Consider the following 27430-nt stretch of genomic DNA (forward strand, 5'->3'; position numbering starts at 1 on the left):
TATGGGGCTTGAGACACAGTCAAGAAATGTCCTGCTGGAACCTTCTGCTAGAGGTGTGTCCGTCAAGAAGCAGAATTCCTCTCCTGGGAAACTTCACTGTGTGTTCTTAAAGCTGCCACCTGATTGGGTGCTGTCACTCTTCAGCTTCTGTGTGGGTCCCTCTGAGAGTGCTACCCGCACCTGGGCCTGCTGTCAGGGCCTCAGGTGGTTCTGATTCACAGCGCCGCCGCCCTGTCCTGCGCCCGCCTGTGATGTCTGAGCTCAGGGTTGTAGCCCCGGTATCGACCCATCCTGCTATCCCTCGACCTCACCAAGCATTATGATCCCCCTCTCGGGCTGGTCTTTCCTGCTGTCCACGGAACATGAGACTGAGTCTTGCCAACCTGGCCTCTGGGGAGTGCTCTGGCCTTGCTACTTCCAAGGCAGATCTGTCTGGCCTTTGGGTGTTCTTCCCCAGCCCATAGTTCAAACGCATCCACTCTTCCTCTGGCTTCCTTACCCAGTGTCCACCTTCCACGTGTGTAGAAAGCAGAGGAGCACTCCATGAGATGTGTACTGGGGTCTCACTGCAGGGGTCAGACACCCCTCAGTCCTCAAAGTGAGATCCTCGCTCCTCAGCACCCTGAAGAGGTGGTCTTGTGCAGCAGGGCTGCCCATTGCAATTTGGCGGCCTTTAACTTCACCCAGACAAGGGGGATTTTGTCAGTCCATTAGCCTGGCACCTGGCATGTGTGGGGTGTGTGTGTGTGTGCATGCGCTGGTGGTGGCAGTGAGTGGTGCCCCCATGCTGTGCCCTGAGTCCCCTTCCTGGAAAACAGGTGGCCTGGGGAGTCTATTTTGGAGTGCCGGGAAGGGGCCAGCCCTGCATGAAGTGCCAGCAGTCATGTGACCATCTTGCCGTTTGGACCTGCAGCTGCACCAGCCTGTGCTGCCCGGGGTCCGGGGCCAGCCCGAGGGTCCTACACCATGGGGGTGCCTGGGGAGACAGGTAGTCTGCTTGACTCTGAGCTCAGATCTGGCTTGTGGGGCTGGAGTCCTGGGTGGTTGCCAACCTTGGGTGAGGACAGGCAGCCTTGGGAGTGGCCATACCATCGTGAGCCCACTGTGGGCACAGCTTCAGGGGCTGCCTCTTGGGGACTGTGCCACAGTTCTGTGGGCGAGAATGGGGACAGGCTGGCATCTCTGGAACCTAGCACTGGAAGGTGACTGTCATTCAGCAGGGGTGGGGGTGGGTGTGCGGGGGCTGCTCCTCTGAGTCTGCAGGTCTCAGTCTGGGGTGGATTTGTCCCCCGGGGACCTCCTGTCTGGATCTGGATGCTTGCTGGGTTGTCACAGTGGGGTGGACACTCCCAACATCAGGTGGGTGTCATGGAGCGATATCACTTCCTGCTGAGTGAGGGCGCTGTGGGAAGCCTGGCCTGAGCAGCAAAGGGCAGGGGACTTGAGAGAGGGGCCCCGAGGAGCTGTCTGGTAGGTGGGGCCTGCTCAATGCTATGTTGGGGGTTCACACCCACCAGTCATTCTGAGGTGGGGTGAGAGACAGGCCATTACTGTGAAAGCTGACAGTCTGGGAGACCCTCTGCAAGGTGACGGCCGTGGGCTTGCGGGTCTGTCGTGGTGTTTCTTTTGGGGGGGGGGGCTCTCTCTGGGGTGCAGTCCTGCTCTGTCTGGCGGGATCACTATGAGGCATTGGAACCTGTACAGTGTTTTACCTTTCACTGTGCTATGGGAGCCTGGGGAGGGTGATGTGTGGATGATTTATGTGCTGGATGGCTCACCCAAATGTGGGGGTGGTTCAAGCCACCCAGGGTGCCTTAGAAGAAAGGCCTGGCATAGAGGGGTCCCAGGGGTGGCTTTAACTTGAAATCACCTGACTCTGTGCTACAGAGAGCAGGAGGCAGGTGCATGGGGAATCTCACTACAGGGTGTGCTCTGGGGGTTCTCATGCAGGGGTGAGTGTGCACCGGGGGTCCCCCTGTAGGGGTGAGTGTATGCAGGGGTCTCCCTTTGGGGGTGAGTGTATGCAGGGGTCCCCCTGCAGGGGCGAGTGTGCTCTGTGCTGTCTGTTGCTCTGCTCCTCCCTGTGCTGCTTTCTGCATCCGTCGGCGTGGGTGATTCTGGGTCCCTTTTCTCCAGATGAGTCTTATCTACATTCCTCCGCCATCCCCTTCGGCCCTGGCTTCTCCGTAGCCCTCAGGGTCCGCTTCCTCTGGGGTGGAGCTGGAAGTCGTTCTTTCTGGACCTTTGATTTGGCAGCCGTGGTCTCAGGCAGTGACTGACTCTATGGGATGCACGAATGTGGCTCCGTGGGATCCTCCCAGGCCCGTCCGCCTCAGGAGGGGTTTGGAGCTCGCCCTTGTTCTTCAGGGGCCCAGGTCCTGGTGACAGTGGGGCCAAATCTCATGCTCCCATTCCTCTGCTGATGGGCATGTAGGGGGTTCATCCCTAATCCCAGGCATCTGGGGGGCACCGGGTCCCTCCCTCGGGGGTACACATTCTTCCAGACCTGCTGCGGGCAGCGTGTGGGCTCTGTCTCTCTATGTTCTCGCTGGCCTCTGTTACTGTCTTTCTTCTTACCTGGGCCGTCGGTGCCGAGGGAGGGCCAGGCGGTATCTCAGGTCTCTGATTTGCACCTTTCAAATGACCAGCCACCTCCCTGTGGTCGGGCACACAGATGCCATTTGGAGAATCATCTATTCATGCCTCCGCCCATTCGTGGACTGGGTTGTCCGTCCTTCTCTTGCCGAGGTCTTTGGTTTTCTAGAGGCTTGTTTTGGATTGCCCTTTACCCGATAGACCATTCGACACCCCCCACCCCCAGTCTGAGGGTATGGGCTTCTGTTTACTATTGGATGAGGCCCTTTGGCATACTGAAACCTCATCTCCTTGAGGCCCCAGCCCTTCACACGGTCTCTCCCTGTGTGGGACTCTTTCAGGGTGTTTGGTGATGGTGTGCGCCTTGTCTGAGGGCCCTTGCTTCTGTCATGGTGCTTCTCATGGGGTTGGCGTTTAGGGCTTCCGTCCATCGGGAGTTCGTTTGGAAGGTGGTGCCAGGCCTGGGTCTTGTTCCGCTCTCCTGCTGTCATCAATCCAATTGTGTCAGCACCAGAGACGGCGGTCTCCTGCCCATGGAATGTGCTTGTCAAAATCCAGGTGCCTGTAGGTGTGTGGTGGTGTTTCTGGCCCTACCAGCCTACCCTGGTTCTGTACCGGGCTGTGTTGACCATGGAGGCTGTGAGAGAGGGTTTGAGGGGGGGACGTGGCTGGCCTCCTACTTGGTTCTTCTGTTTAGAGGGCATGGGTTACACTTTCCACGTGACGTCAGTGGTTCTATTTGTGGGTATCTGGGCAGTATTGATGTGCTCACCACATTAAGTCTTCCTATCCATGAGCATGGACCATTCAACATTGGACTCGAGTTTCCTGTGCTGCAGGGGGAAGACGGGGCTTTCTATGCCCCTAAAGACACACACACACACACACACACACACCACACCACCCCACCCCACCCCATCCCCCGGGGCAGTTCTGCCTTGTCCTGTAGGCTTGCAGCAAGTCAGAATTGACTCGTGGCAGTGAACCAAGCCTTTGTTCTGGTGGTCATGACCTGTGTGTGGTCTTCTTGGCACAAGGCTTCTGTTTCTGGATGCCCAGGAGTTTTCATTGGCTGGTTTTCTGAAGATGGGCACTAGGCCTTTCTTCTCAGTCCATATCCACAGGACACTCACTTCTATGGACAGGTGGGGGCGCCAGCTGGGAACCAGCCTGAACAGAGTCGGAGAGTTGCCTGTGGGTTTCTGAGGCTGCAAGTCCCCACAGAACCAGAAGGCCTCGTCTTTCTCCCTCGGAGTGGCTGGTGGGTTTGAGCCACTCACCTGGGGTTGGTAGCGAGTGACTAACCACTGAGCCAACAGGGCTTCTTTGGCCCATGGCTGACCACCCCTCCCTGTCTGTCTTTTGAGGCATTTCTTTGGTACATCCTGGGGTACAATGATCTCTGGTTTATTCTGCTTTGCAAGAAGTTCTTGAGCCTTTGGATGGAGAAGGTGGAGGTAAGGGGACCCGTTTCCTCAGGTGTGGTCTCAGGGACTGTCCGTGTCTTATCTGGGCCCCTTTCCATGGATGGTGTGGTCATCTGGTAGGCCTTGGAGCGGACTCCCAGGGTCCTGTCAGACAGAGGGCAGCCACGGTGTCTGCAGCTGGCTGCTCTTGGGCAGCAGGCGGCCTCCTCTTTCTCCTGCAGGTGCCTGGTGGGCTGGAACCACTGGTCTTGGTTAGCAGGCAAGTGCTTTAACCACTGTGCCACCAGGGGTCCCAACCAGGGCGACCTCATGCCCCACAGACTAAAGCCCTGCCCTGCCCTGTGCCCTTGCTGCTGCCACTGGGCCCATCCGTTTCACTTAAGGCCACCCTCTCTTTCGACCCCCACTCCATGTGATCCAGCACCATGCTAGGGGAGGTCCGGGTAAGGGGCAGGCCTCTCCTGCCCCACTGGGTCTGAGTAGTGTGTGGGGGGAGGCTCTGTCAGGGGGTGGTGGGAGTGCCAGCAGTGTGTGCCCACTCTGCCTGTCCCCCCTCCTCGCCGCCTGCTCATCTTGGGGTGGGGGAGATGGACACCTGGCCCCACTCTCTCCGGGGATGGATGATACCCCTGCTGCCAGCAGGGTCACTAATTGCCCCTCCCCCGCACACATGGCTCCGAGGGACTCAGCCGCTTCCTGTTTTCCACTGGACTGAGGGACACACAGGCCGATCAGACGAGGTCACTTGTGGGGCAGGCGGGTCCACCCTGGCCAGAGGCAGTGTCACATTGGCATCGCCTGGGAGCCAGGGAGCCTGGCTACAGACCCACTACCCAGGAACTGCAGCTTCCTGTGGAGGGGGGGGGGGATGTGGATGCCACCACTGAGTGTCCCTGGATGCCCCTATTAGCAAGGGCTGGTGATAGGGGTCCCCAGAGCTAGTGCTGATGTGGGGCAAGCGGCGGGGAGCAGGCCCTGCTGTGGGTGGGGGTGGGGCACCCGGACAGTGCTGACTGGCATTGTGCCACAGGGTGGTGGGGAGCATGGGACCCTGCCTCTTGGTGCCCAGCAGGGGCATTCACTATGGCCTCCTGGTGGCCTGTGAGCTTGGCCCCTCAGGGGAGGTGGAAGGTTCAAATTTCCAACAGGCACTTCAGCCGGAAGGCCAGCCATCAAGCCCCTCTGGGTCCAGAGGGCCATCAGACTTTTGGCCCGAGTGAGCATGGGAGTCTTTGGGTCGTGTGTGTGTGTGTGTGTGTGTGTGTGTGTGTGTGTGTGTGTGTTAGTGAATGGGGGGTACTCTGTGGGCAGCCTGCGTCTGAGGGAAGGAGTCTCAGCTCGGCCCCTCCTGGCCTGAGGACACTGCCCCCCCAGACCTGGAAGGGTACAGGCATTGCCCAGCCTGTCAGGGTACCAGGAGTCCTTTCTGGGAGAAGTCCCTCCCCACCCTGTCCATGCCGAGTGAGAGGGACAGAAGGGAGGTCCTGCGGGGAACCTGATTCCAGAATTAGACTGGGATCCGTGATGGACTTAGTATTTCTCCTAGTTCTAGGGGCTCAGAGCCCCATCCGGGGGGCAGTGATCACTGTGGGTCCCAGGGAGCCCCATTTCCACCCCCTTTCCAAGGTCCAGAATATAGGCAGACTCCCCAGAGGATGTCAGGGTGTTTATGTGCATCAGGACGATTCAGCAATGCACCAGCCCCTGGCTCAGGGGTCCAGACCCCCAGAGACCCCGGGTGGCAGGACAGATGCTTCCAGGCCTGGAGGGCTATTGGAAGCAGCCTGCCTCACTCTCTTCCCCCAGAGGCAGTGCTGGATTTGAACCACTGACCTTCTGGGAGCAGCTGAGCACGTAACCCACTACGCCCCCTGCTCCTGGGTGCCCCTCATACCAGCAGGTGGATGTCCTATTTAGACCACCCTCGGGCACCACAGATGAAGGCAGAGCCACAGTCTCAGATCACATAGATGCTTGCAGGTGCTCCCCAGTGCCTTTCTGTCTCAGACTCCCCGGGGACAGAGACATGCCCAGGGGGGACAGAGATGTGCCCGGGGGGGGGGACAGAGATGTGCCCATGGGGCACAGAGGAGCCCACCCACAGGCTCTGGAGGCTGCAGTCTTCATGGGAGCAGACACCTTTGGGTGGGCATCCAAGTACTCAACCCCAGCACCACCACACCAGGCCGATGCTGGCTCACGGCCACCCAGCAGGGCTGGGTAGAGCTGCCGCATTGTTCCCCACACTGCCAAGTTCTGTGGGTGCAGACGGGCATACCTTTCTCCTGGAGACCACTGGGCTTTGAACCAGTGTGGGCAGATTCTCTGGACCTTAGTGGGCAGTGAATTTGCAGGCTCTGTTTAGGAACCCAGAGGCCCTGGAGGCATTGTGGTCACCCGTGGGCTGCTAACAGCCAGGTCAGCAGTTTGAGGCCCCTGACTGCTCCTCAGGAGAAAGAGAAGGCTTTTCTGCTCCTATACAGAGTCCCAGTCTCAGAACCCCAGGGGCCATCCACTTTAGGGACTCAGCCCCCCAGTGGAGGTGGGGCCACTGGATGGGGTCACTTGAGTCCTCATGAAACCCAGTGGGGCAGCAGAGGTGGGGCTGTGGTAGGAGCAGCAGGAGAGGAAGGGGTGGGCTTCTGTAGGAGGGTCCAGGAGCCCAGGGAGGTGGATGCACAGAACATGCAAAGTGGTCTTCAGGTGACAGCCAGGGTCCTCAGGGTGGCCTTCCAGACTTCCCTGGCTGGGTGACCAGCCACCCAGGGCTTCCTGGTACCAAACGGCAGTGCTTCTCAGCTCAGGGTCTCTGCGGGTCCACAGGTCAGAGAGGTCATAGCGGGGAAGGCTGGTCTCTGCCCCATAGTGTCTTCAGGGCCACATCAGGGTGATATGGAGCTGGGCTGGGGTCACCAGAGCTGGCCTGAGTCTGTTTGGCCATCAGTCATCAGAGGTGTCCTGGGTCTGTCTGGTCATCAGAACTGTCCTGGGTCTGTGTCTGGTCATGAGCCATGCATGCTCAGAGGCCGTGAGTCAGAGCTGACGGCACAGCTGCTGATCACAACATGAAGTGCCTGGTGCAGGCTGGGGGCTGGGTCTTGTGGGTCACTAGTGGGGGGGGGCACACTCTTGTGAGCCATTCCCTCTCCCCTCTGGCCAGTGGGCCTCGGGGGCTCAAGGAGGGGTGACTATCCCTGGAGGTTGTCTGAGGGGGTACATGTACCCACTCCTGCCCTACAGTCCTTGGGGGCTGTCCAGTCTGCTCACAGGCTGGGGACAGGATGCAGAGACCCCCAGCTGGGATGGACAGAGGGTCCCTACAGGTCCAAGCGTGCGGTTGTTGGGGCGGGGATGGGGCAGAGCTGACCTGTGGGTGCTGGTATCCACATCTGTCCCCCGCCCTGACCTCAGCCAAGAGGTCTTTGGCACTGCACCAGCCTCATGCTGGCCGGAGCTAGCCCAGCACCCAGCACACAGCACGCCCACTGTCCTCGGGCTGAATGGTGGGCACAGCGTTCAGGACATCCAGGTCTGGAGTGAGGGGACAGCCAGGCCACAGAGTCCACTCTGCCTGTGACTGAGGCCAGCCCGGCCCCTCTGAGAGCAGCAGCTGGGGCTCTGGGCTATAATTAGCTGGAAGCCCTTAAGTAGGTTAGGGCGGAAGCAGGCCTGCCCACGGAATTTTCTCTGTCTCTCCTACAAGTGACACTGGGGTGGGGTGGGGTGGGGTGGGTGCAGGGCTCTGAAGCCCAGATTCATCTAGAAACAGGGTGTCCCTGGACAGGGGCCATGCCTGGTGGGCAGGGTACAAGGGGGCACATCCCATGAGACTAGGTGGATGCCCAGGGCTTCTGGCATGGCAGCAGGACTGGGGTACTTTTGAAGGGTGGCAGTAAGTTAAGAAGACAAAAGCCCCCTGGCCCAGGGGCTGACTTTTATCACAGAAACAGATACACATTTCCACGACATGCTGTGTGCTCCCCCCACCCCACTCCCCGTGTGTGCGGTGGACGCAGGCCCCGAACAGCCCCCCTGGAATTGGGGTCTGCATTGGCCAGCAGAAATATGAGCAGCACGGAGCCCATTTTAAGACACCCCCCCAAAATATAAGGGAGCTTCATGGAGATTGGAACAAGATAATGGTCTATTCCTACAGACTTTCTGAAGACACCCCTCCTCCCCATCAAGGCTGAGTGGCTGAGGGTGGCCCCTCTCTGGGGCTCCGGGTGGTGTCACTGGTGAGCTCGCTCGGCTGAATGTGACCCACTTTGAAGAGAGGCTCTTTGCAGGTGTGATTAGTGAGGGTCCCGAGACAAGTTTATTGTGGGTCACTCAGGGATCTGTGTCTAGCACCTATGTCTGCTGGGTGAGGTGTTCTGACTGTGTTGAAACCTGTTTGTAACACGATGTTACAATGCTGCAATGACGTTAGAATGCTACACTGTTACACTGCTATGATGTTGGAATGCTACATTGTTACAATGGCACAGCATTACAATGCTACATTGTTAGAATGGTACCATGTTACAATGATACACTGCTGCAGGGTCAGTGTCACCTGTAGCGGGAGCATGGCTGTATCCAAGCCAGTGAGAATGAGAGAGGACACACACCTGTGGCTTCCTGCCTCCCCGGTCCCTCTGCACAGTGTGTCCTGTCCTGTCCCCGGACTTGCTGCCACCACCAGGATATTTGGGCCAGGAGATGGCACCCCTGGGCTGTGGGAACTGAATCCCACATTGGTTTGTGGGGTTGTGCCCTCTTTGGGTTAAGGGGCACAACCCTGAGCAGTGTGGACTCGCTGCTTCAGGGTCCTACAACTGCGAAGCCCAGCGTGGCACTGCCGGCTTGCAGGAGCCCCTCTGCCGGCGCTTTCTCCACACACATCCATCCACAGCTGCATCTGCAGGCCTGTCGGGGGCAGTGTGCAGAGGTCAGTCCACCTGTCCCAGGTGAGGCCTAGAGACCCTGAGACAGACAGACACACACACACACGTCTGGGTGTTAAGCCAAGTAGTGCCCTTTGCTCTGTTGGAATGACTGTGTCATTGATGGAATGGGGCTGGGGGACTTGAGGGATGAGGGGAGGAAGACTGGATTCACAAACTTGGGGTGACTCACCACCACCTGGGACACCTGCCACAGGCCTTACCTGTCTGAACCCTAGCGCTGCACCTTAGTCATGCCTGCAATTGCTGCTTCCTGCCACCAGAGGGCAGCAGCCTCATGGTTCGCAGCTGGCTTTGGCTCCCAGGGTGGGGAGGAGGGCAGGTGGGCCACGTCTCAGACTCCTGGCAGCCCCTCCTGTGTCCCAGCAAAATGGCTGCAGTCTTCAGGACAGCAGGAAGCCAGGCCTTCTTTGGCCGCATCACTGTGGTTGATGTGAGGCGTCATCAAGTCAGCTCTGTGCACAGCAGAACCAAACACGGCCCAGTCGTGCTTCGTCCTCACAGTTGTCCCTGTGCCCCAGGCCACTGATGCAGCCATGGTGTCCACCCACCTCATCCGGGGCCTCCCTCTCTCGCTGCCCCTCTGCCTTACCAAGCATGGCGTCCTCCTCCAGGGACTGGCTTCTCCTGACGACCCATCCACAGTACTCACCACCCTGGCCTCGAAGCAAGGAGCCCTCTGATCATCCTTCTTCCGGGACTCTCAATGTTCTCCAGCACCACAATCCCAAAGCATCGATTCTTCTGTGGTCCTCCTCACTGAGTGTCCACCTTCCACGTGCATCTGAGGCGATGGTGAAGACCATGGCAGGGGTCAGGGGCGCCTTGGTCCTCAGAGTTAACCCCTTGCTCTTCAGAACTCCAGGAAAGCCTCCTGCATAGCCTCAGCCACTTTGGCTGATAGCTGAGGGCTAACGGCTTGGGCCACCCAGGGAGCTCAGGACTTGCCTAAGAGCCGAACCTGGTGGTAAGCCGGTCCTCTGAGCAGAGAGAAGTGCCTAAGCCTGGAGCACACAGTGTGCACATCCTGAGCAGTTGCTGGGTAACCTGCCTGCTCATTCTCAGAGCATGGGAGCCAGGCTGTGACCCTACAGGTCACCGGAAGCTCTGGGTCTCCCCACCCTGACTCCGGGACATGGTGACTGCACCCCTGCCCCACCCTCCAGGACCCGTGGGAGGGGTGGCAGGGCCAGGGCAGCTCTGAGGAACTACCCTACCCCAGCCTGCTCAGATTCCCACCGGGTGTGGGCGGGCGCTGCCTGGGCCCTCAGTGGAAGGGCTAGCCCTCCCTTGGCAGTCTCTCCTATGAGGCCTGGCTCCAGGGGGCACCTCAGCTCGCTTCGACCAGACGGGGAACTGGCTTTCTGAGGGGTCTGTGTGCACTCTGTTGGTTTTCAGCACCAGACATCTGAGCCAGCGCATGGAGACTGTAGTCTTGGGGCATACCGCCTCTGGGACCCACGCTGTGTCCTGTAGGTCACTGGCACAGAGGCGGCGGTCCTGGGGCATGAGGCACCTGGGTCCCCCATGGAGGTGGTGGTGCTGGGTGCACAGTGCCTGGGTCCCCTATGGAGGCGGCAGTTCTGGGTGCGCAGTGTCTGGTCCCCCATGGAGACGGGGGTCCTGCGTGTGCGTACCTGGGTCTCCCATGGAGGTGGCGGTCCTGCATGCATGGTGCCTGTGTCCTGCAGCTGGAAGAGTGGGCACCAAGAGTCTGCAGTGACCGTTGTTGCGACAGGGATGCTGCTGTGGCTGAAACCACCCCGGGTGACTTGCACGGGTTCTGGAGATGGGCTGGGCCCATGGGCTATCGCTCAGGCCCCAACTTGGTCTTTCCCACAGTGTCGCAGCCTCAGGCGGCCCCCGGCGCCCTGGACAAGCCGCCCAGCACAGCCGTCCTATGCAGCACGTGCGGTAATGTGTGCAGGGGCGAGGTGCTGCGGGTGCAGAACAAGTACTTCCACCTCAAGTGCTTCGTCTGCAAGGGTGAGTGTCTTGGCAGGCTGAAGGGGTGGGAGTTGGTGGGGGGGTGGGGCTTGGACCTTTGCACTTGTCCTGTGAACCTGGCTCAATGTTGTATATCTTGGAAGGGGTTGCCAGGATCACTAATCCCAGGACTCAGAGGCTCGCTAGGCTTCCCGAGGTCACACAGAAAGGGGTGGCCCGTTAGGAAGCCAGGCCTCTCAGGTTTCCTGCTCACACTTCAGTGGGAGCTGAGCAGAGACTGCTAGTGCAGGTCACCACACTGCCCATAGCTGCCTGCCCTTCTCTGGCAGCCTGGTCAACCTCCACCACCTCACACTTTTGGACATGGCCACCTTCTGCGGACACCACTTGTGGGGGCAATTGGCTTTGGAGTGGTGTTGGTGTGGTACTGAATGCTAGTCCCTCTGCGGTCTGCCTGTAGTCACACTGTAGGCTCATCCTAGAGACCAGGTCAGCCATACTCACACTGTCCCTGTTACTTGTGGTAATGCGCATGACAGTCATGAATACTCAGAGCCACTGTGGCCCCAGGAGCAGTCACACAACCAGGACCACGTGTAGCTGCATCTTTGCCACGAGGAGGTGGCAGGTTATGGCGAGGACTCTGGGCACAGAGTTCAGGGGACCTGAAACCCAAAGGAGCTTTCCAAGACAGAGAAAGGTTGGCTGAGATTCCCCAGGGTAGGGCCTAGGGCTTGGGCTTGCCTTTGGTCAGTGCTGTAGATGTGCTGGGTGCCCGGGTGGTAGACACTTTGACTGACCGGAATTCTGCCATCTGTTTGCATAGGAACAGGGAGGGGACTAAAGGGGGTGGGGCCCAGGGGTCATTCGCACAAAGCCCCACAGACACATGCCCTCACCCTGGGCAGGCACCCTTGGGTTCAGACTAATGTGGGCCTTTTGGTGGGTTGAGTGATCTGAGCAGGAGGGCCACCTGGGAATGGGGTGAAGACTGGTAAGCAAATGTGCTGGTGTCACCCAGGCCCTGTGTGTGGGACAATAAGACAGAGCCTGTATTCTCTGTGGGGGTGGGCTGGTGAGGTCCTAGCATGTGAGGCAGGCAGGCATGGACCTGGCACTTGCAGCTCTGGTTCTTTATTATTATTATTTAATCATTTGATTAGGGGCTAATACAACTCTTATCACAATCCATACATACATCAATTATAGAAAGCACATTTGCACATTCATTGCCCTCATCATTCCCAAAACACCTGCTCTCCACTTAAGCCCCTGGCATCAGGTCCTCATTTTTTCCCTTCCTTCCCTGATCTCCCCTCCCTCATGAACCCCAGCTAATTTATAAATTATTATTTTGTCATATTTGCCCTGTCCGACATCTCCCTTTACCCACTTCTCCTCTGTCCATCCCCCAGAGAGGAGATCACATGTAGATCCTTGTAATTGGTTCCCCCTTTCCAACCCACCCTCCCTCTACCCTCCCAGTACTGCACTCACACCACTGGTCCTGAGGGGATCATCCGCCCTGGATTCCCTGTGTTTCCAGTTCCTATCTGTACCAGTGCACATCCTCTGGTCTAGCCAGATTTGCAAGGTAGAATTGGGATCATAATAGTGGGGGTGGGGTGGGGAGTAGGCATTTAGGAACTAGAGGAAAATTGTATTTTTCATCTTTGCTACATCGCACCCTGACGGACCTCATCTCCTCCCCGAGATCCTTCTGTAAGGGGATGTCCAGTGGCCTAGGCTTTGGGTCTCCACTCTGCACTCCCCCCACCCCCCTCATTCACTAGCAACTCCGGTTCTCAGTGACAGCCCTCCACTTCCTGGGACGGATTTCTCTGGGACGTGACACCGTGCTGACCCAGGGCAGGGCACGCTGGCTGAGGCGAGCCTGGTGGGGGTGCGCGTGGAGAGTCCGCACATGCTGAACCCCCACCACACACACACACAACCCCTCCCCCCTATGCTGTCCGTGGTCTGCAGTGTGCGGCCGCGACCTGGCCGAGGGCGGGTTCTTCGTGCGGCAGGGCGAGTACGTCTGCACGCAGGACTACCAGAGTCTCTACGGGACCCGCTGCTTCAGCTGCGACCGCTTCATCGAAGGCGAGGTGGTGTCCGCGCTCGGCAAGACCTACCACCCCGACTGCTTCGTGTGCGCCTCCTGCCGGTGAGTGCCCCGCCCCGCACGCACGCAACCACACTGCCTCCGGCAGCCCCGCCCCTCCCGCGGCCTCGCCCCCCATGCGACTCCTCCCCCTTCCACGGCTCCACCCTCCCTCAGCTCCTCCCCCTCCCTCAGCACCTCCCCCTCCCACACAGCTCCTCCTCTCTCTTGCCCTTTCCCCGACCTGGCCCCTCACCTTCCCCTCCCTTATCTCACCCCTCCCCTCCCATGACTGCTCCCCTCCCCAGCCCCTCCCCCTTCCACGTCCCATCTCCTTTCCTCCCCTGGCTCCTCCCCCTACCAAACACCTTCCCTGGCTTCTCCAGGTCCAATGGCTCCTACCACCACCTCCTCCAGCTCGTCCCTCTTCAAGATCATCCCATTACTTGCCCCAAGAAGATCCCTCCTTTTACCCCAACTCGTCCTCCCTCTTTCCTAGGATCTTCCCTTTCCCAAGCTCCTCCCATCTCCTCTCAGCCCCTTCCCTTCATCTCCCAGCTCCTCCCCCTCCCCAATTCCATTCCTCCTCCCCAAGCCCCTCCTACCACCCCCCAACTCCTCTCTCCTCCCCCTGATCCTCCCTCCTCCTTTCTCAGTTTCTTCCCCTTCCCCAGCTCCTCTCCACCCCAAGCTCCTCTCCTCCCCTCCCTCCTCCCCAAGCACCTCCCCCAGTTCCACCCTCCGCCCCAAACTCCATCCCCCCCCTGCTCCTCCCCCTCTCCCCCAGCTCTTCCCCCTGGGCTCCTAACCCTCAGCAGCCCCTGTGTGTGCCTGAGCAGGGACTCCTCCTCCTGACCAGGCCTGGCCCTCACTGAGCACTTAGTGCTGGGGACAGCTGGCCGTGGGGTGCACATGGACAGACTCCATGCCCCTCAGCTGTCCAGGCTACAACCAGCTCTCAGCTATCCGTCTACCCAGCCGTACCCTCTCTGGGGCCCTGCCTCCCCTCTGACTGACCACTGTGCCCCGCTGAAAGGGTTGCTCACTGGTCCACCCTCTCACACATTCACTCACCAGGCTTGACTACAGCCCTCTGTGTGCCCAGCCCAGGACTGTGCTGAGATGGGGGCAGCTCAGACTCCACGTGGCACCCTCTCCCTCCCCAGGGCCTCCCCAAACCCTCAGCCCACCTCTGTCCTGTGCACCCACAGGATGGGGAGCCCCCTGAGGGCACCTGGTACAGAGCACGCATCACCCTGCCCCTGGTGTGTGGCCAGAGCTGCCTCTCTGTGTCTTTACCTCATGGGGCTTAGCCTGGCAGCCAGCAAGAGGGTCCCCATGGACATCCTCCCTCCATGGACACTGCCCTCTGAGGGGCATATTCTATCTCAAGAGAAACAAGGGTTTGATCCAAAACACACCCTTTATGCCTGGTCTGCGCTGGTGTCCCACCACCCCCTGGCCAGGGGTACTTCCTGCTGTGTCTGCAGCAGAGCCTGTGCACAGGCATCAAGGGAGCCTTTGTGGTGCGGGGGGAGCAGCACGGCAAGCTGCAGAGACAGAGATCTCCAAGGAGGGCCTGGGTCTGTTTGCCAGTTCTTCCCAGGCTCCCACGGACACTTGATTTCCATGGGTGTGCCTTAGGGACAGGTTTGGCAGTCACAGGCCACCCCTGAGGCCACTGTTTGTACAGTGAAGAACAGACAGACAGCTACTGATCACGGACACCCACCCACCTGCGACCTGGGCAGGGTATACCAGAAATCTGCTTTCAAGGACCAAGGGCCAGTCAGCAATGGGAGGGAAGTACACAGAGTGGGCCTAGGAATCTTCCTGGGGACAGTGCCAGCCTCAGCACAGCTGGGACACGCCTGAACAGAACAAGACCTTCTCAAGGCGTTCAGGAGGCAGTGCCCGGACAGGCAGGGGTGGCTAGAATGTTGGGCTGAGAACAGGGAAAAGAGAGTGAGGCCAAGAGGGGACCGACTGGGGTGGGGCACAGAGCAGAATTGCTCTGCTACCAACAGCAAGGCTGGGGTGCAGTTCCACCCAGAGGTACCATGGAAGAAAGGCTGGGGGACAGGATCCTGCAAATGTTCTACTGTCACCCCGGGGGCCTTGTCCGGCTCTGGTGCATGCTGGTTGCCATGAGAACTCAGACACTCAAGCCTGCTGTCACGGAGTGGATTCCAGCTTACAGCCTCCCCGAAAGACAGGGTCGCACTGCCTCTGGGGGTCTACAAGGCTGTAACTCTTTGTGGGAGTGGAAAGCCTCCCCTGTAACTGCCAGTCCTGTGGTAAGCAGCCCCCCACATTACTAGGAGGCCACTAGGGCTTGTCTCGGCAGAGAAAGAGCCCCGGGAATCTGTACAGGGGGTCTCTGGCTTTTGATCGGCATGGAAGATGTAGAAGCTGTTTTCCAGGGGGAAGCCAAGGAAGGCCAGGCTGCCATGAGCTGAATGCTTCCCAAAGCTGGGGACACTGACGTTCTAAGAGTGGCAACAGGTACATCTTTCTCCTGGGGAGCGGCAGGTGGGTCAGAAACACCAACCTCCTTGTTGGCAGCCGAGTCCATAAGCAGGGCCTCAACAGGACTCTTGAGGAGAATGCATGCTGTTGGGTGGTATTGAGCCGATGCTGACTCACAGGGCCCTGCGGACAAGAGACGGGTACAGTACCCTGTCTGTGCCACCCTCACAGCTGTCTGAAGCTCCTCCCTGCCCAGGGATGTATCCATCCATCTCGATGAGGGCGTTCCTCTTTGTCACTGCCCTTCTGTCTCACAAAGCCTGACATCCTTCTCTAGGGCCGGGTCTGGCCAGACACCGTGTCCAAAGTACATGAGATGAAGTCTTTCCAGCCTTGTCTCCAAGGAGCACTCTGGCTGGACTTCTTCCAGGGAGGAGCCATGTGTTTTTTTGGCCAGCCGTGGGACTTGCGATGTTGGTCACCAGCACCACCATTCCGATGCATTGAGAAAGCAGCAGGGACCCCCAAACATCCATGCCTTACTGATAGGACTTCTCTAGCCCTAAAGTGAAAGCTACCATTCACCTCCTCCACCCGAGGGTACAGGGGCCCAGTATACCCCTCCTCTACACCAGGGTACAGGGGCCCAGTATACCCCTCCTCTACCCGAGGGTACAGGGGCCCAGTATACCCCTCCTCTACCCGAGGGTACAGGGACCCAGTATACCCCTCCTCTAACTGAGGGTACAGGGGCCCAGTATACCCCTCCTCTAACTGAGGGTACAGGAGCCCAGTATACCCCTCCTCTAACTGGGGGTACAGGGGCCCAGTATACCCCTCCTCTAACTGAGGGTACAGGGCCCCAGTGACTCAGTGGGTCAGGCATTGTGTTGCTAACCACAGGTCACAATTCAGAACCCCCAGCTGCTCCGCATGAGAAAGACAGGGCTTTCTACTCCTGTCAAGAGTTACAGTCCCCAAGGCCAAGTAGGAAGAAAATGTTTTGAAAAGGATGATGGAAGCATATGTACCAATGTGCTTGACACAACGGATGTACAGATGTTATAAGAGCTGTAAAAGCCCCTGTGTTAGTCTGGGTGGACTAGAGAAACAAATTCATAGACACTCATATGTGTATAAGAAAGAGCTTGATATACAAGAACATTTGAATATTGAGAAAACATCCCAGCCCAGTCCAGATCAAGTCCAGAAGTCCGACATTAGCCCATATGTCTGATACCAGTCTATAAAGTCCTCTTCAGACTCACAAAACACATGCAATGACACCGAATGCAGGAGGATCACAGGGCAGTGGGTGGAAGGGCTTGTGGATCCAGTGTCATTGTAAGCATCTCAGCACTGGCAGGGGTCTCCACAGGCTCCTTCAGCTCAGAGCTCTAGTGTAGCACCATGTGCCTTGTCAACAGGAATGTCTCACAGGGAGTGAGCCTGAGTCCTGCCTCCAGAGAGCTCTTTATCTCCTTAGAGCCTCCAAATGAGGTCTTCAAGCTGTGACCTGACTGACAGGCTAGACTCCACCCCTTCACTCTGAAGTCTCAAATGGACAACAGATGATGTAACAACGGATGATGTACTCCTTTCCAGAGCTACAGTCTCTGCACCCACGGGGGTTTCTGCTCTGTTCTGCTGGGTTACTGTGGGCCAGCACCAACCCACTGCAGCGCGTCAGCCCCTGGCTTGGCTGAAAGGTGTTCCCCGGGGTGGGCTGGGTTCCAGGTGTGAAAGCGGGCCAGGGGCCCACCGTCTTGGTGAGGGTCTGTGCCCTAGTCTCACTCAGAGCTATCATTCTGGTCTTTTTATTTGTGACAAAATGTACACCCCTCCCTCTCCACCCCCAGGAAAGGCAGGACCTAGGAATCTACCAAACCCAAATCCAAACTGCTGCCCTCAGGGCGAGGCCTTTGCACCACGACCCTGTAGGAGGTAGCCCTGACCCCGTGGGTCTCTGAGACGGAAGAAAAGAGCCTCCTCTTAATCCCAGGGTGGTCTTGGACTGCTTATCAGCCAGCTGCCCAGCACATCACCTACTATGTCACTGGGGGACTTTTGGGACCCACAGGGAATGCTTTTCCCAACCAGCTGCCATGGTGTGAATGCTGCTCATGGTGCTCCCTGGCCCCCACCACCCGGTCAGACCGTGCCTGTGCCCAATGAGGTCTCAAAGGCTCGTTTCCTGGAAGGACGTTTCCAGGCCTTTCTGCCTCCTCAGAGGTCCCCACTGGTACATCGAGAAACTGTGCAGCCAGATCTAGATTTGAATTTGGCTCTGCCACATAGGAACTGTGTGTCCCGCTCGAGGAGCATTCTGGACTCTTCCTGACACTGGATTTCTCTACTGTATACTCCAGCTATTAAAAACAAACAACCTCCACCCCCAAACCCATAGCCACCGAGGAATCCAATGCAGAAACCCTGTAGATCAGCAGTGCTCAACTTTTGGGTAGTGAGCCCTTTGGGGGTCAAATGACCCTTTCACAGAGGTCGCCCAATTCCTAACAGAAGCAAAATGACAGTGATGAAGTAGCAGCGAAAGTAATTGTATGGTTGGGGAGTCCCCACCACATGAGGAACTGTATGAGAGGGTCACGGCATCAAGAAGTGTGAGAACCACTGACCTAGAGGCTTTCTGTGTCTGCCGATCTCACAGGGAGCAGACAGCCTCAACTTTCTCCCAGGGGGTGGCTGGTGGGTTTGAACTGCTGGCCCTAAGGTTAGCAGCCCATAAGGCATGACCACAAGGTGTCCCACTCAGAGTCTGATACTGCCGGCACTGGTTGAGCAGAGCCACAGCATCTAGGCCTGGGCAAAGGCTTGGGAAGCCACCACTACTGTGGGGGTCATGTGATCACCAGCACCCTCTCAGAGCCAAGATGCTGCCATGCCAAGCTTCATGCCATGAGAGGAGGCGGGGCCCAGGAGGAGTCATGGGAGCAGATGGGATGATGTGGGGGTGGGGGTCCTGGCTGCAGCTGAGAAAGCTAGCTCGAGAGAGCACAGACCCAGCAGTCTCAGGGCCCCTCTTCTTCCCCCACCCCTCGCCCCCGAGAGTGGGTCCTAGCCATGCTGCTCTCTTGTTCCAGGATGCCCTTCCCGCCTGGGGACCGCGTGACCTTCAATGGGAAGACGTGCCTGTGTCAGAAATGCTCACTGCCCGCCACACTGACCAGCAGCACCGTCCAGCCCCAGGGCCTCCGGAGTAAGTGGGCACTGGGCAGCATGGCGGGTGGCCTTGGCAGGGCCTGACCACCCTGGGGCCTGAGCTGGCCTGTGGGGTGGACACTGGTGGATGCTCAGGAAGGGAGCCAGAGCAGGGATTTCTGACCTGCCCCGAATGAACCACTGCTGCTTCTGCCCGTAGCTCCCATGCCCGCCTCCTCCAAGAAACCTCCCTGACCTTTGCCTGTCCAGCCCCACCAGAGCATTGTGCACCTCACCCCACAGCTTGGGTTTCCCAGCGCTCTCTGGGGTGCCTTGGAGGGCACTGACCTGTGGGTTTCAGGGGTCAGGCACCTGGTCTTGGGTGCAGGACCCCCCCAGAACCACCTGGGTGGGCTTGCAGCAAGTGCTTCCCCCTGTTTACTGGATGCTCATTGGGGTGGGCTGTCAGGGAAGGATAGCCTCCGACTGCACCCACCAGCCAGGGGTCCCCGTGACATACCCAGACCGGGGGCCAGGAGCCAGGGCCTGAACTGGCAGCCTGTCAACTCCCAGAGGAGGCCACTTCCCATCTCCAGGTGAGGGACTCCCCAACCCACCTGCCCCCAGGGCTCCAAGGTGCCCTGAGGTGGCACTGCATCCCTGCACATGCACCTCTCCTGCCCTCCAGGCCTTCCCCTGACCCTCCTGACTGCCCCCTGGATCCCTCACCACCTGTCTGTCCCCTGGCCCTCCTGCCCTCTGGCCTTCCCAGCCCCCAGGTGTCCTCTGACTCCAAGGGGCTTCTCAGGGACAGGGTTGGGGGTAGGGTCCGGCTCTCTGGGCTCTGTCACCACAAAGGGGTATCTGAGGTGTCTGGCTGGCACAGAGAGACCAAAGGATGGAGGGCCCCGCAGGTGCATTTGGGGGTGGGGGTGGGGGCAGGAGAGATGGAGAGTAGTAGAGAGGTAGGGGAGGGGCCATACAGAGCTCTTTCTGTGTGGGGGGAGAACCGGTGGAGGGACAGGCCACTCCTACCCCCACCCCTCCTGAGGCCAGCTGGTTGCACTCAGAGCTGATGGGAAACCCTGGTGAGACAGCCCAGGCAGCCTGGCTCTTTGGGGATGAAGTCCAGTGTTGAGGTGGCTGGCTGGGGTGCAGGTCCTGGGGGTACCCTGAGCAGGTGGGATGTCTGGCTTGTGCACCAGGGGTGGGAAGCTGGATCTGGACCCGTGAGCTGCCTCTCCCAGGCGGGGGCTGTACCTGTCACTTAGAAACAGCCACACCTTCCAGTGGCTGTACAAGGCTCTGGGGGCTCTGGGAAGGATGCTCGCTATTTCCATGGTAACACTCTCCCAGCACCTTGCAGGAGACGCCCACCCGCAGCCCCAGTACAGGGAGGGGCTCGGGGTGGGCGGGTGTGAGAATCAGGTCCTTCCTGCAAGTTCTAGACTGGGCAGTTGGGAGTGGTGCCCACTGCCAGCAGATGGGCCCTCCCTCGCCCTCATCAAGGTCCGGGTGCAGGATGTGGAGACAGGCAGTCCAGTGGCACCCTTGCTGTGATGCTCAGAGCTGACCCCTTCCCCCTACCAGGTCCACCGACCATACAACCACCCAGGCCAGCCCTTTGTACGGTCTCCAAGCCCCCTCCCAGCCCTACATGAGGTCTCTGAGCCCCCTCCCAGCCCTTTGTGGGGTCTCTGAGACCCCTCCCAGCCCTACGTGGGATCTCTGCGCCCCCTCCTAGCTCCTGTGTCAGAATGCCTCATTCTCAGAATAGCGTGTCCCTTCTGCTTCTGGGAAGGGGCTGTGCTGGGCCAGGGTGCCCACCCTCCCTCTGTCCTCTCCCCTGACTACCAGCCCTTGGCCATATGTGATCCCCAAAGCTAGGGTCCTATCCTCTGCACAGTGTGGAGTGGCACCCAGCCACTGCCCCATGACACCATCACCCCTTGGTGATAACCAGATGTCCTGGGGAGGGAAGGGTGGCCCCCAGATGAGCAACCAGATGTAGAGTCTACAGAAGATGTGGGGGCAGCTATGGCTGTGGCAGGAGCAGCAGGTCACAAACCAGGCCAGACAATCACCCCTGTGAGCCAGAGCATGTGCTGTGGGGGTCTGCCATGGCCCTGGGGTGCTCTTTCCCCTTGTTCCCACTGCTCTGCCTGACGTACCCACTGAGCAAGCCCTCCCCCACAGGCTGTGGCGGCTGTGGCGCCGAGATCAGGAACGGACAGTCCCTGCTGGCTCTGGACACGCACTGGCATGTGGGCTGTTTCCAGTGCAAGGCCTGTGGGAGGCCGCTGAGCGCAGAGTACATCAGCAAGTAAGGGTCCCGCGCACGCGGAGGGTGGGGGTCCACTGTCCAGTGGGGTCAGCATCACATTCTGGGGTGTAATGTCATGTCCAGTACGTAGGGTTCCCAACATCATGCCTGGGTCCTGTGAGGGCCACTACAGACATCAGTACCCCATTGACCAGGCTGTTGGGGAACCCATCCTCCTGCTGGCCAGGACTGACCCGAATCAGAGAGGTGCCCTGGGCCCTGGAGCTTTGCCAAGTGTTCCCCAGGCCAGGTTGGCCTGCAGAAAAGAGGGAGTCTGGCAGCTCTTCTGCTCGCTCCCTGGGCTGCTGGCAGGGTGGTCCTGGGTGGTGGTCCTGGGTACCAAGGTCAGTGAATTGGAAGGTAGCCTGCCTCTCCATGAGAAACTGCTCGGTCAAGGGTCAGCGGGGGTAGGTGTGGGTGGAGCACATCACTGACGCAGGGGTCTCTGGGTCATGGGCCTTGGAGATGTGGGCAGAGCAGCATTACCTGAGGAAGGCTTGGTCACTCAGGGTGGGTTTCCTTGTTCTATCCTACCGCGGGGTGTCCTGGTCCTCCTGATACCCCACCCCCGCAGAGATGGGCTGCCCTACTGTGAGGCCGACTACCACGCCAAGTTCGGCATCCGGTGTGACGGCTGTCAGAAGTTCATCACCGGCCGGGTGCTGGAGGTGAGTGGGCCCAGGTGGGTCCAGTGGTGCCCTGCCCAGGCCCTCTGAATCAGAAACCTGAGCTGGGCACAGAGCCCACACTGCCGTGGGAGTGGGAGGGCCTGTCGGGTTGACCAGCCCTGGGCCTGTGTCCAGCACCCCGCCTCCTGGACTCCCGTAACACCAGCAGCAGCATCAGGGGCAGGTGGGCCCCAAGAGTTTGGACCCAGGTCCTACCTCCCACTACGGGAACCAGTCTGGAGCACTGGGGGCCTTGGGAAGGGTGGTGTGCCCATGGTCATGGGGCAGGTTGTGTCCTGGGGGCGGCTAGCAGGTGGAGGAAGCCGGTCAAATGGCTGCTCTGGGTGGGGTTTCCCGCCCTGCTGGCCGCCTGGTGTGTTCACCTGTGAAAAGGACATGTGTGCATGCGCGCGCGCGTGCGTGTGCGTGTGTGTGTATGTGTGTGTGAGTGCACGCAGCACCCTGGTCTCACACAGCCTCTCTCCCACCCTCCCCCTCCTTACCCATGCCTCCGCCTGGAGGGGGACTCCGTGGATACCAGGGTGGGGCTGGAACCTGAGGTCTGCAGGGCTTTGCTCTGGAAGATGCTGCTAGACTGGGGTCTGCAAAGGCAGGAGGGCCCGGGCAGAAGGACCCAGTAACCCTCCTTTCCGACCCACTGATGCATGCAGGGCCCACAGTCCAGAATGCCCGTTGGCACTGCTGCCCATCCCCCACGGCCTAGGGCAGAGGGACAGCATTAGCCTTCTGCGGGGCCACCGTGAATCAGGCCCATCACCTCCTGGTTGTGGTCCAGACAGACCTGTGTTCAGTCCACCTTAGGCCCCCCGGGGCGCTGGGCCTCCCTGGCCACCTGCCTGGCCCTACCCCACGTTGCCGCCCCGAGCAGCTGCTGCCAAGGCCCAGTTGGAGCCCTAGGGATGGAGCGCCCCTCTGGCTGCCCGCATGCGTCCCTGCGCTGCCACTGCGTGGCCCTCCCAGGGCGCTTCATGGTCCAGGGAGACACGATGCTGGGCCCGCCGGGCGCCTGAGACAGAGCCCGCAGCACTTCAACGCTAGCATCCCTGGCGCGGGCGGGAGGCGCGGGCGGAGCAGCGGGAGGCGCTCGGCTCTGGTGGCTGCGCGCTCGCTGCGCAAACCGCACCCCCCACCCCCAGCCAGGTGCTGGGCCCGCGGGGCTGGAGGAGACTCAGGGTGGCGGAGGGAGGGTGGGGGGTTCGTTATCCTCCGCCCGTCCTCGGCTCTGATCCCAACAAACTGCAGGTAGGGGACACAGCTGCGTGGGGGCACGAGGGGGCGCAGTTTGCTGCGCGGGGGACCCCTGGAGCGCTGTCAGCCCGCTGGAGCGACACCCCAGCAATGACGTGTACATCTGCTGCACGCTGGGTCTCTGGACAGGGCCTCCTGGTGCCCGTGCTGGCCTGCTGGGGGGCGGGGGGTGGGGGCGTGTGTGTCCTTGCCCAGGGGCCAGGGCGTGAGGAGGGTCTTGGGGGTAGGGGCCACCTGAGGGCGGCCTGCGCTGAGCTTCTTTCCTGCCCGGAGCCAGAGAAGTTTGGGAGGGGGCGTCAGGAGGTGCTGAGCCCTGAATCCGGCCAGCGTCCCTCTGCAAGATCCACTTTCTCTGCAGTGCCAGGCATCCACCGCCAAGGTGGGCGTGGGCGGGGCTGCTTCTCGGCCCCGCCCTCCACGATGACCCCGTTGGCGCAGCCTCCGTTGCCATGGTACCCGGAAGCCCTAAAACTACTCCTTAATTCAGCTGGTTCACCCCCATCCCCACTTCCTTATCTCTCCTCCCCCAGGTCTTGAGGGTTTGGGGTCTCCTGGGGAGACGAAACGGGGGAGGGCCCGGCCAAGCATTTCTCCGTTCTAGATAAGCTGAGCCTGCTTCCTTTCCTCTCTTGGGAGGATCCCTGGGGTGCTATGGGGGAGAGAGCATTGGGCTGCTAATTTCCACATCGATGGTTCAGACCCACCAATTGTGCCTCGGGAGATGAGGCTGCAGTGGTTAAGCACGGGGTTGCTCCCCGCAGGGTCGGCAGTTCGAAACCACCAGCTGCTCTGGAGGAGGAAAAGGAGGCTTTCCTCCCCTGTAACAATCACAGTCTCCGAAACCGACAGAGGCGTGTTTGCCCTGCAGACGGGCTCACTATGGCTTGGTATCCACTTATTGGCAGTGAGTCGACTAGGTTTGGTGACAGCCTGGGACACCCATGGGTCCCGCTCCCCTTCACTCTGAGCATGGGGCTCACAACCAAAAGACTGGAGGCCGGAGCCCTCACCCCTCCAAGGTCCCTAGGCAAAAATGCCTGGGGGTCTCTGGCCCACACCCCCAGCAACAGCCCTGCATGGCACAGCTCTCCTGGGTCACTCCTGGGGCTCCAGGGCAGGTGGGGGTTCCCCCTTTCCCTCACAGTGGGGACTCTCACTGGGGGGACCGTGCCCTGTGTGACAGGGCTGGGGCGGCAGCTCTCTCAGTGGGTGTTCATTTTCACAAGCCAGAGCAAACCCACTGCCATCAAGTGGATCCAAGCCACAGGGGTCCTGTCCAGGGTTCCCCAGACGACCGTAGTAGGGACAGACGGCCTCCTTGGGGAGTCAGAGCACCCACCCTTTGGGAGCTACCTGGCACCTGACCCTCACCACCACCAGGGATGTGTAAAGATGGCAGCTATGAAGTTGCAGCAGATAGCAGACACACGTGGTTGACCGGTTCACAGTGGGGGGACCCAGGAGATTCAGCCTTGACCCTGGGCACTCCCCCCCACACACACAGGCACCCCCATCTGTGAGGCTCAAGGGTTGCTGAACGGATTTCAATAGAATTTTGGGGTTTTTTTAAATTAAGAGTAGGAGAAAGACCTGACTGTCTGCTTCTGAAAATGAGCCATTGGAAGTTCTCTGGGTGCCAGCAAGTCAGATCCCACCAACACACGGGTATGCGCAGGACTGGGCTGAGGTGCCCCCTGCTGCGTGTACGCCGGACAGGGGAGTGGACCTAAGGGCAGCACACAGGACAGACAGGCAGATCTGGAGGGATGCGTATGTAGGCTCCGGTGAGGTGTGACACAAGAAGGGACAGCAGTAGGAACAGAGGTGAGAAGAAGGTTCTGGATCAGCTCAGAGCCAGAGTCCTGTTGCATCCTGACAGCAAGGTCTAGGACCTTAGGGGGTTTGTGCTCTTTTACAGTGTGCGGAAGACCCTGGGGCCACAGAGGGGCAGCAGGTAGTTGGCAGGGTGCACCTGAAGGTCCCACGGCCCCTGCTATGTCCCCATTTTCTCCATGAACACTAGTGACACAAAAGAAAAGTACCATGAGAACCTGGTTACAGTTTAGCTGGTCCCAGTGGTAAGCTTGTTACAGTGTAACCAGTCCTGGTGATAGACTTGTTAGAGTGTAGCTGGACCCAGTGGTAAGCTTGTTACAGTGTAACTGGTCTCAGTGGTAAGTTTGTTACAGGATAGGTGGCCTGGGGCAAGCTTGTTATAGTGTAGCCAGTTCTGCTGCAGTGCAGAAGCGCTCCTAGGGCTCCTGCCAGGGATCTTTCCCGCAGTGACCCCCAGGCTTTTCTTCTGTTGCCCCACCCAGGGACTGGCTGTGGTGGCCTACCCCTCTCCCCCAGGCCTGTCCCAAGTCCAGGAACTTGAGATTGGCTGAAGCCAGGAAGCCCCTCCTGACAGGAGCAGCCCTGGCCTGGCCACTCAGCATCCAGAGGGCTCCTGAGCGTGGAGGGCTCCTTCTTGGACAGGAGGAAGCAGCCAAGTCATGCACCCATGTGCTAGCCAGTGGACACAGGCCAGTTACACACACACACACACACACACACACACACACACCATCCAATGCTCCCCCCACGATATCCGGTTAACCAGCTTCTGCCCAGCTGGCCCGGTGCTACAGAGAAGGACTGTCCCCGAGGGCTGTCTGGTGGTTGTCTTTACTGAGGCAGATTGTTGGCAGAACTTTCTTCCGTGACATTGCTGGGTGGGTTTGAACTGCCCACCATTCGGGTGGTGGTCAAGGAGAAGCTGCTTGCAGGCCCAGGAGTCGTGAGAACTCTGGTGTGTTCCATTGGGTGCGATGTCCCAGGGCTGCTGAATCTGGCACTGCCACACCGCAGGCCTCCTGCTCTGGGCAGCCTGGCTCAGCGGAGACAGCGTGGGTACCACTGGAGCTTCTGAGCTCCACAGAGCAGACAAGGGTGTAACGCCCCTCCTGTGAATGCCCTCTGCTGGGAATAGTGTCTGTCTTGTGGGAGTGGGGTGCTCTGTGCAGACAATCCCAAGAGCAGGAATTTGGGGTACATATCCATTTGTTTGTTCCACATGCCTTCCACCACTGGGGCTCTCCAGGGTTATCTACAAGGGTGCCCACAGGCCAACCCCACTGGCTCACCTGCAGCTGCTGTGTCCATCGTGAAGGATGGTTCTGCGGCCAGCTTTGGGAGGGGGGGGCTCTTTGCTGACAGCAGCACCCACACTGAAGCTCAGGGACTCATGCTGTCAAGGTCCTGGTCCTGCCCTTTAGGGTGGTAGGACGTTCACTGTCCCTCTTCTGTGCTCTGGGGGCCGACAGTGTGTGTGATGGTCTTGGTGGTGGTATTGACTCTATCACTATGGGCCAAAACCCACTCTACCCCCCACGTCCCCACCCCCACCACAGGCTGAGACCCCCTTCCCCAGAGAGACCCCACAGGACATCTGCTTCCTGCTTTGACCTGAGGCACTGCCCAGCTGCTGGGAACTCTCAAAGCCCCCCCTTTGCCCACCCCATGTACCTGGCTCTACGCAAGGTTCAGGGTCCACAGAGAGCTTCCTGTCTGTAGCCCATCCTCCAAGGGTCTGGCTGCCCGTGCGATGGCTGTGCAGGCTGGTCACTGGGTGGTTGTATCTCACCCCCCTGCGTGTGTGCCAGGTGTTGGTGGACTGTGCGTGGGGGTCTAGGCAGCATGGGTGGACTGTGCGCCAGTCTCTGAGTGCCCATCTGTCCCTGCAGGCCGGGGAGAAGCACTTCCACCCTGCGTGTGCGCTGTGTGTCCAGTGTGGACAGATGTTTGCGGAGAGCGAGGAGATGTACCTCCAGGGTAAGGCCCGGCTGCCAGTCAGCACATGGTGGGAGAGCGGCAGGCTGGCTGGCACCAGGGGTTTCTCCACAGGGCAGAGCACCCATCAGATCCCAGGCAGGGGCACCTGAGGCTGAGCCCAAGCCCTCTGACCTTGGCATGGTCTTTAGCTCTCAGGCCCCTGGCATCCTGGAATGAGGGTCTGTGTGGGCTGCAGAGGGGCGGGTCTGGGGTGTGAGCATCCAGCCTGCACCACCCCCACCCCTTTGTCCACTGTGCTCTGATGTCTTTCTCCAGGAATTATGACAGCGTATTTGCTCTGCCTCTGCAGAGCTGCCGCCCCCCACATGGCCCCCCTGCCCTATTGTCAGCACAGAACTGTCCTCCATGTGCCCCCCACATGCCCCATGTGCCCCCTGCTGAGCCAGCACAAGACTGCTCCCATATGCTCCCCATGTGTCCCCACATGCCCATATGCCCTCATGTGCACCCCTTTCCCCCCACCCCCCCACGGAGTCAGCACAGAGCTGACGTCTGGAGCTTGTGTGTGCAGGGCATACCTGCAGATACGTCTCCCGTGCACCTCTGGGTTGGCCCATCCCCCAGTCTCTCAGCCAGGAGCTGAGTGGTTGCCCTAGCAGGGAGGGGCACATTGAGAGTCACAGTCAATCTGTCCCACACTTACAGTTCTGCTCCCCCTGCTTGCCTGCACCCCACCCATATCC

At 59.5% G+C, this 27430-nt stretch overlaps 1 protein-coding gene across 1 annotated transcript in view; it reads left to right on the plus strand.

Moving 5' to 3' along the window:
* Positions 1-12973: 12973 nt before the first annotated feature.
* ABLIM2 (actin binding LIM protein family member 2) overlaps positions 12974-27430 on the plus strand; it is a 63797-nt gene continuing 49340 nt past the window's right edge. The window contains exons 1-5 of the mRNA XM_075544652.1: positions 12974-13088; positions 18596-18711; positions 20850-20976; positions 21551-21644; positions 26639-26726. Of these exons, the coding sequence (XP_075400767.1) occupies positions 18597-18711; positions 20850-20976; positions 21551-21644; positions 26639-26726 (424 nt within the window). The 5' untranslated portion in view covers positions 12974-13088; position 18596. The remainder of the gene's footprint in view (positions 13089-18595; positions 18712-20849; positions 20977-21550; positions 21645-26638; positions 26727-27430) is intronic.

This window comes from Tenrec ecaudatus, chromosome 3 (genome assembly GCF_050624435.1).
Source record: "Tenrec ecaudatus isolate mTenEca1 chromosome 3, mTenEca1.hap1, whole genome shotgun sequence".
Taxonomy (NCBI): domain Eukaryota; kingdom Metazoa; phylum Chordata; class Mammalia; order Afrosoricida; family Tenrecidae; genus Tenrec; species Tenrec ecaudatus.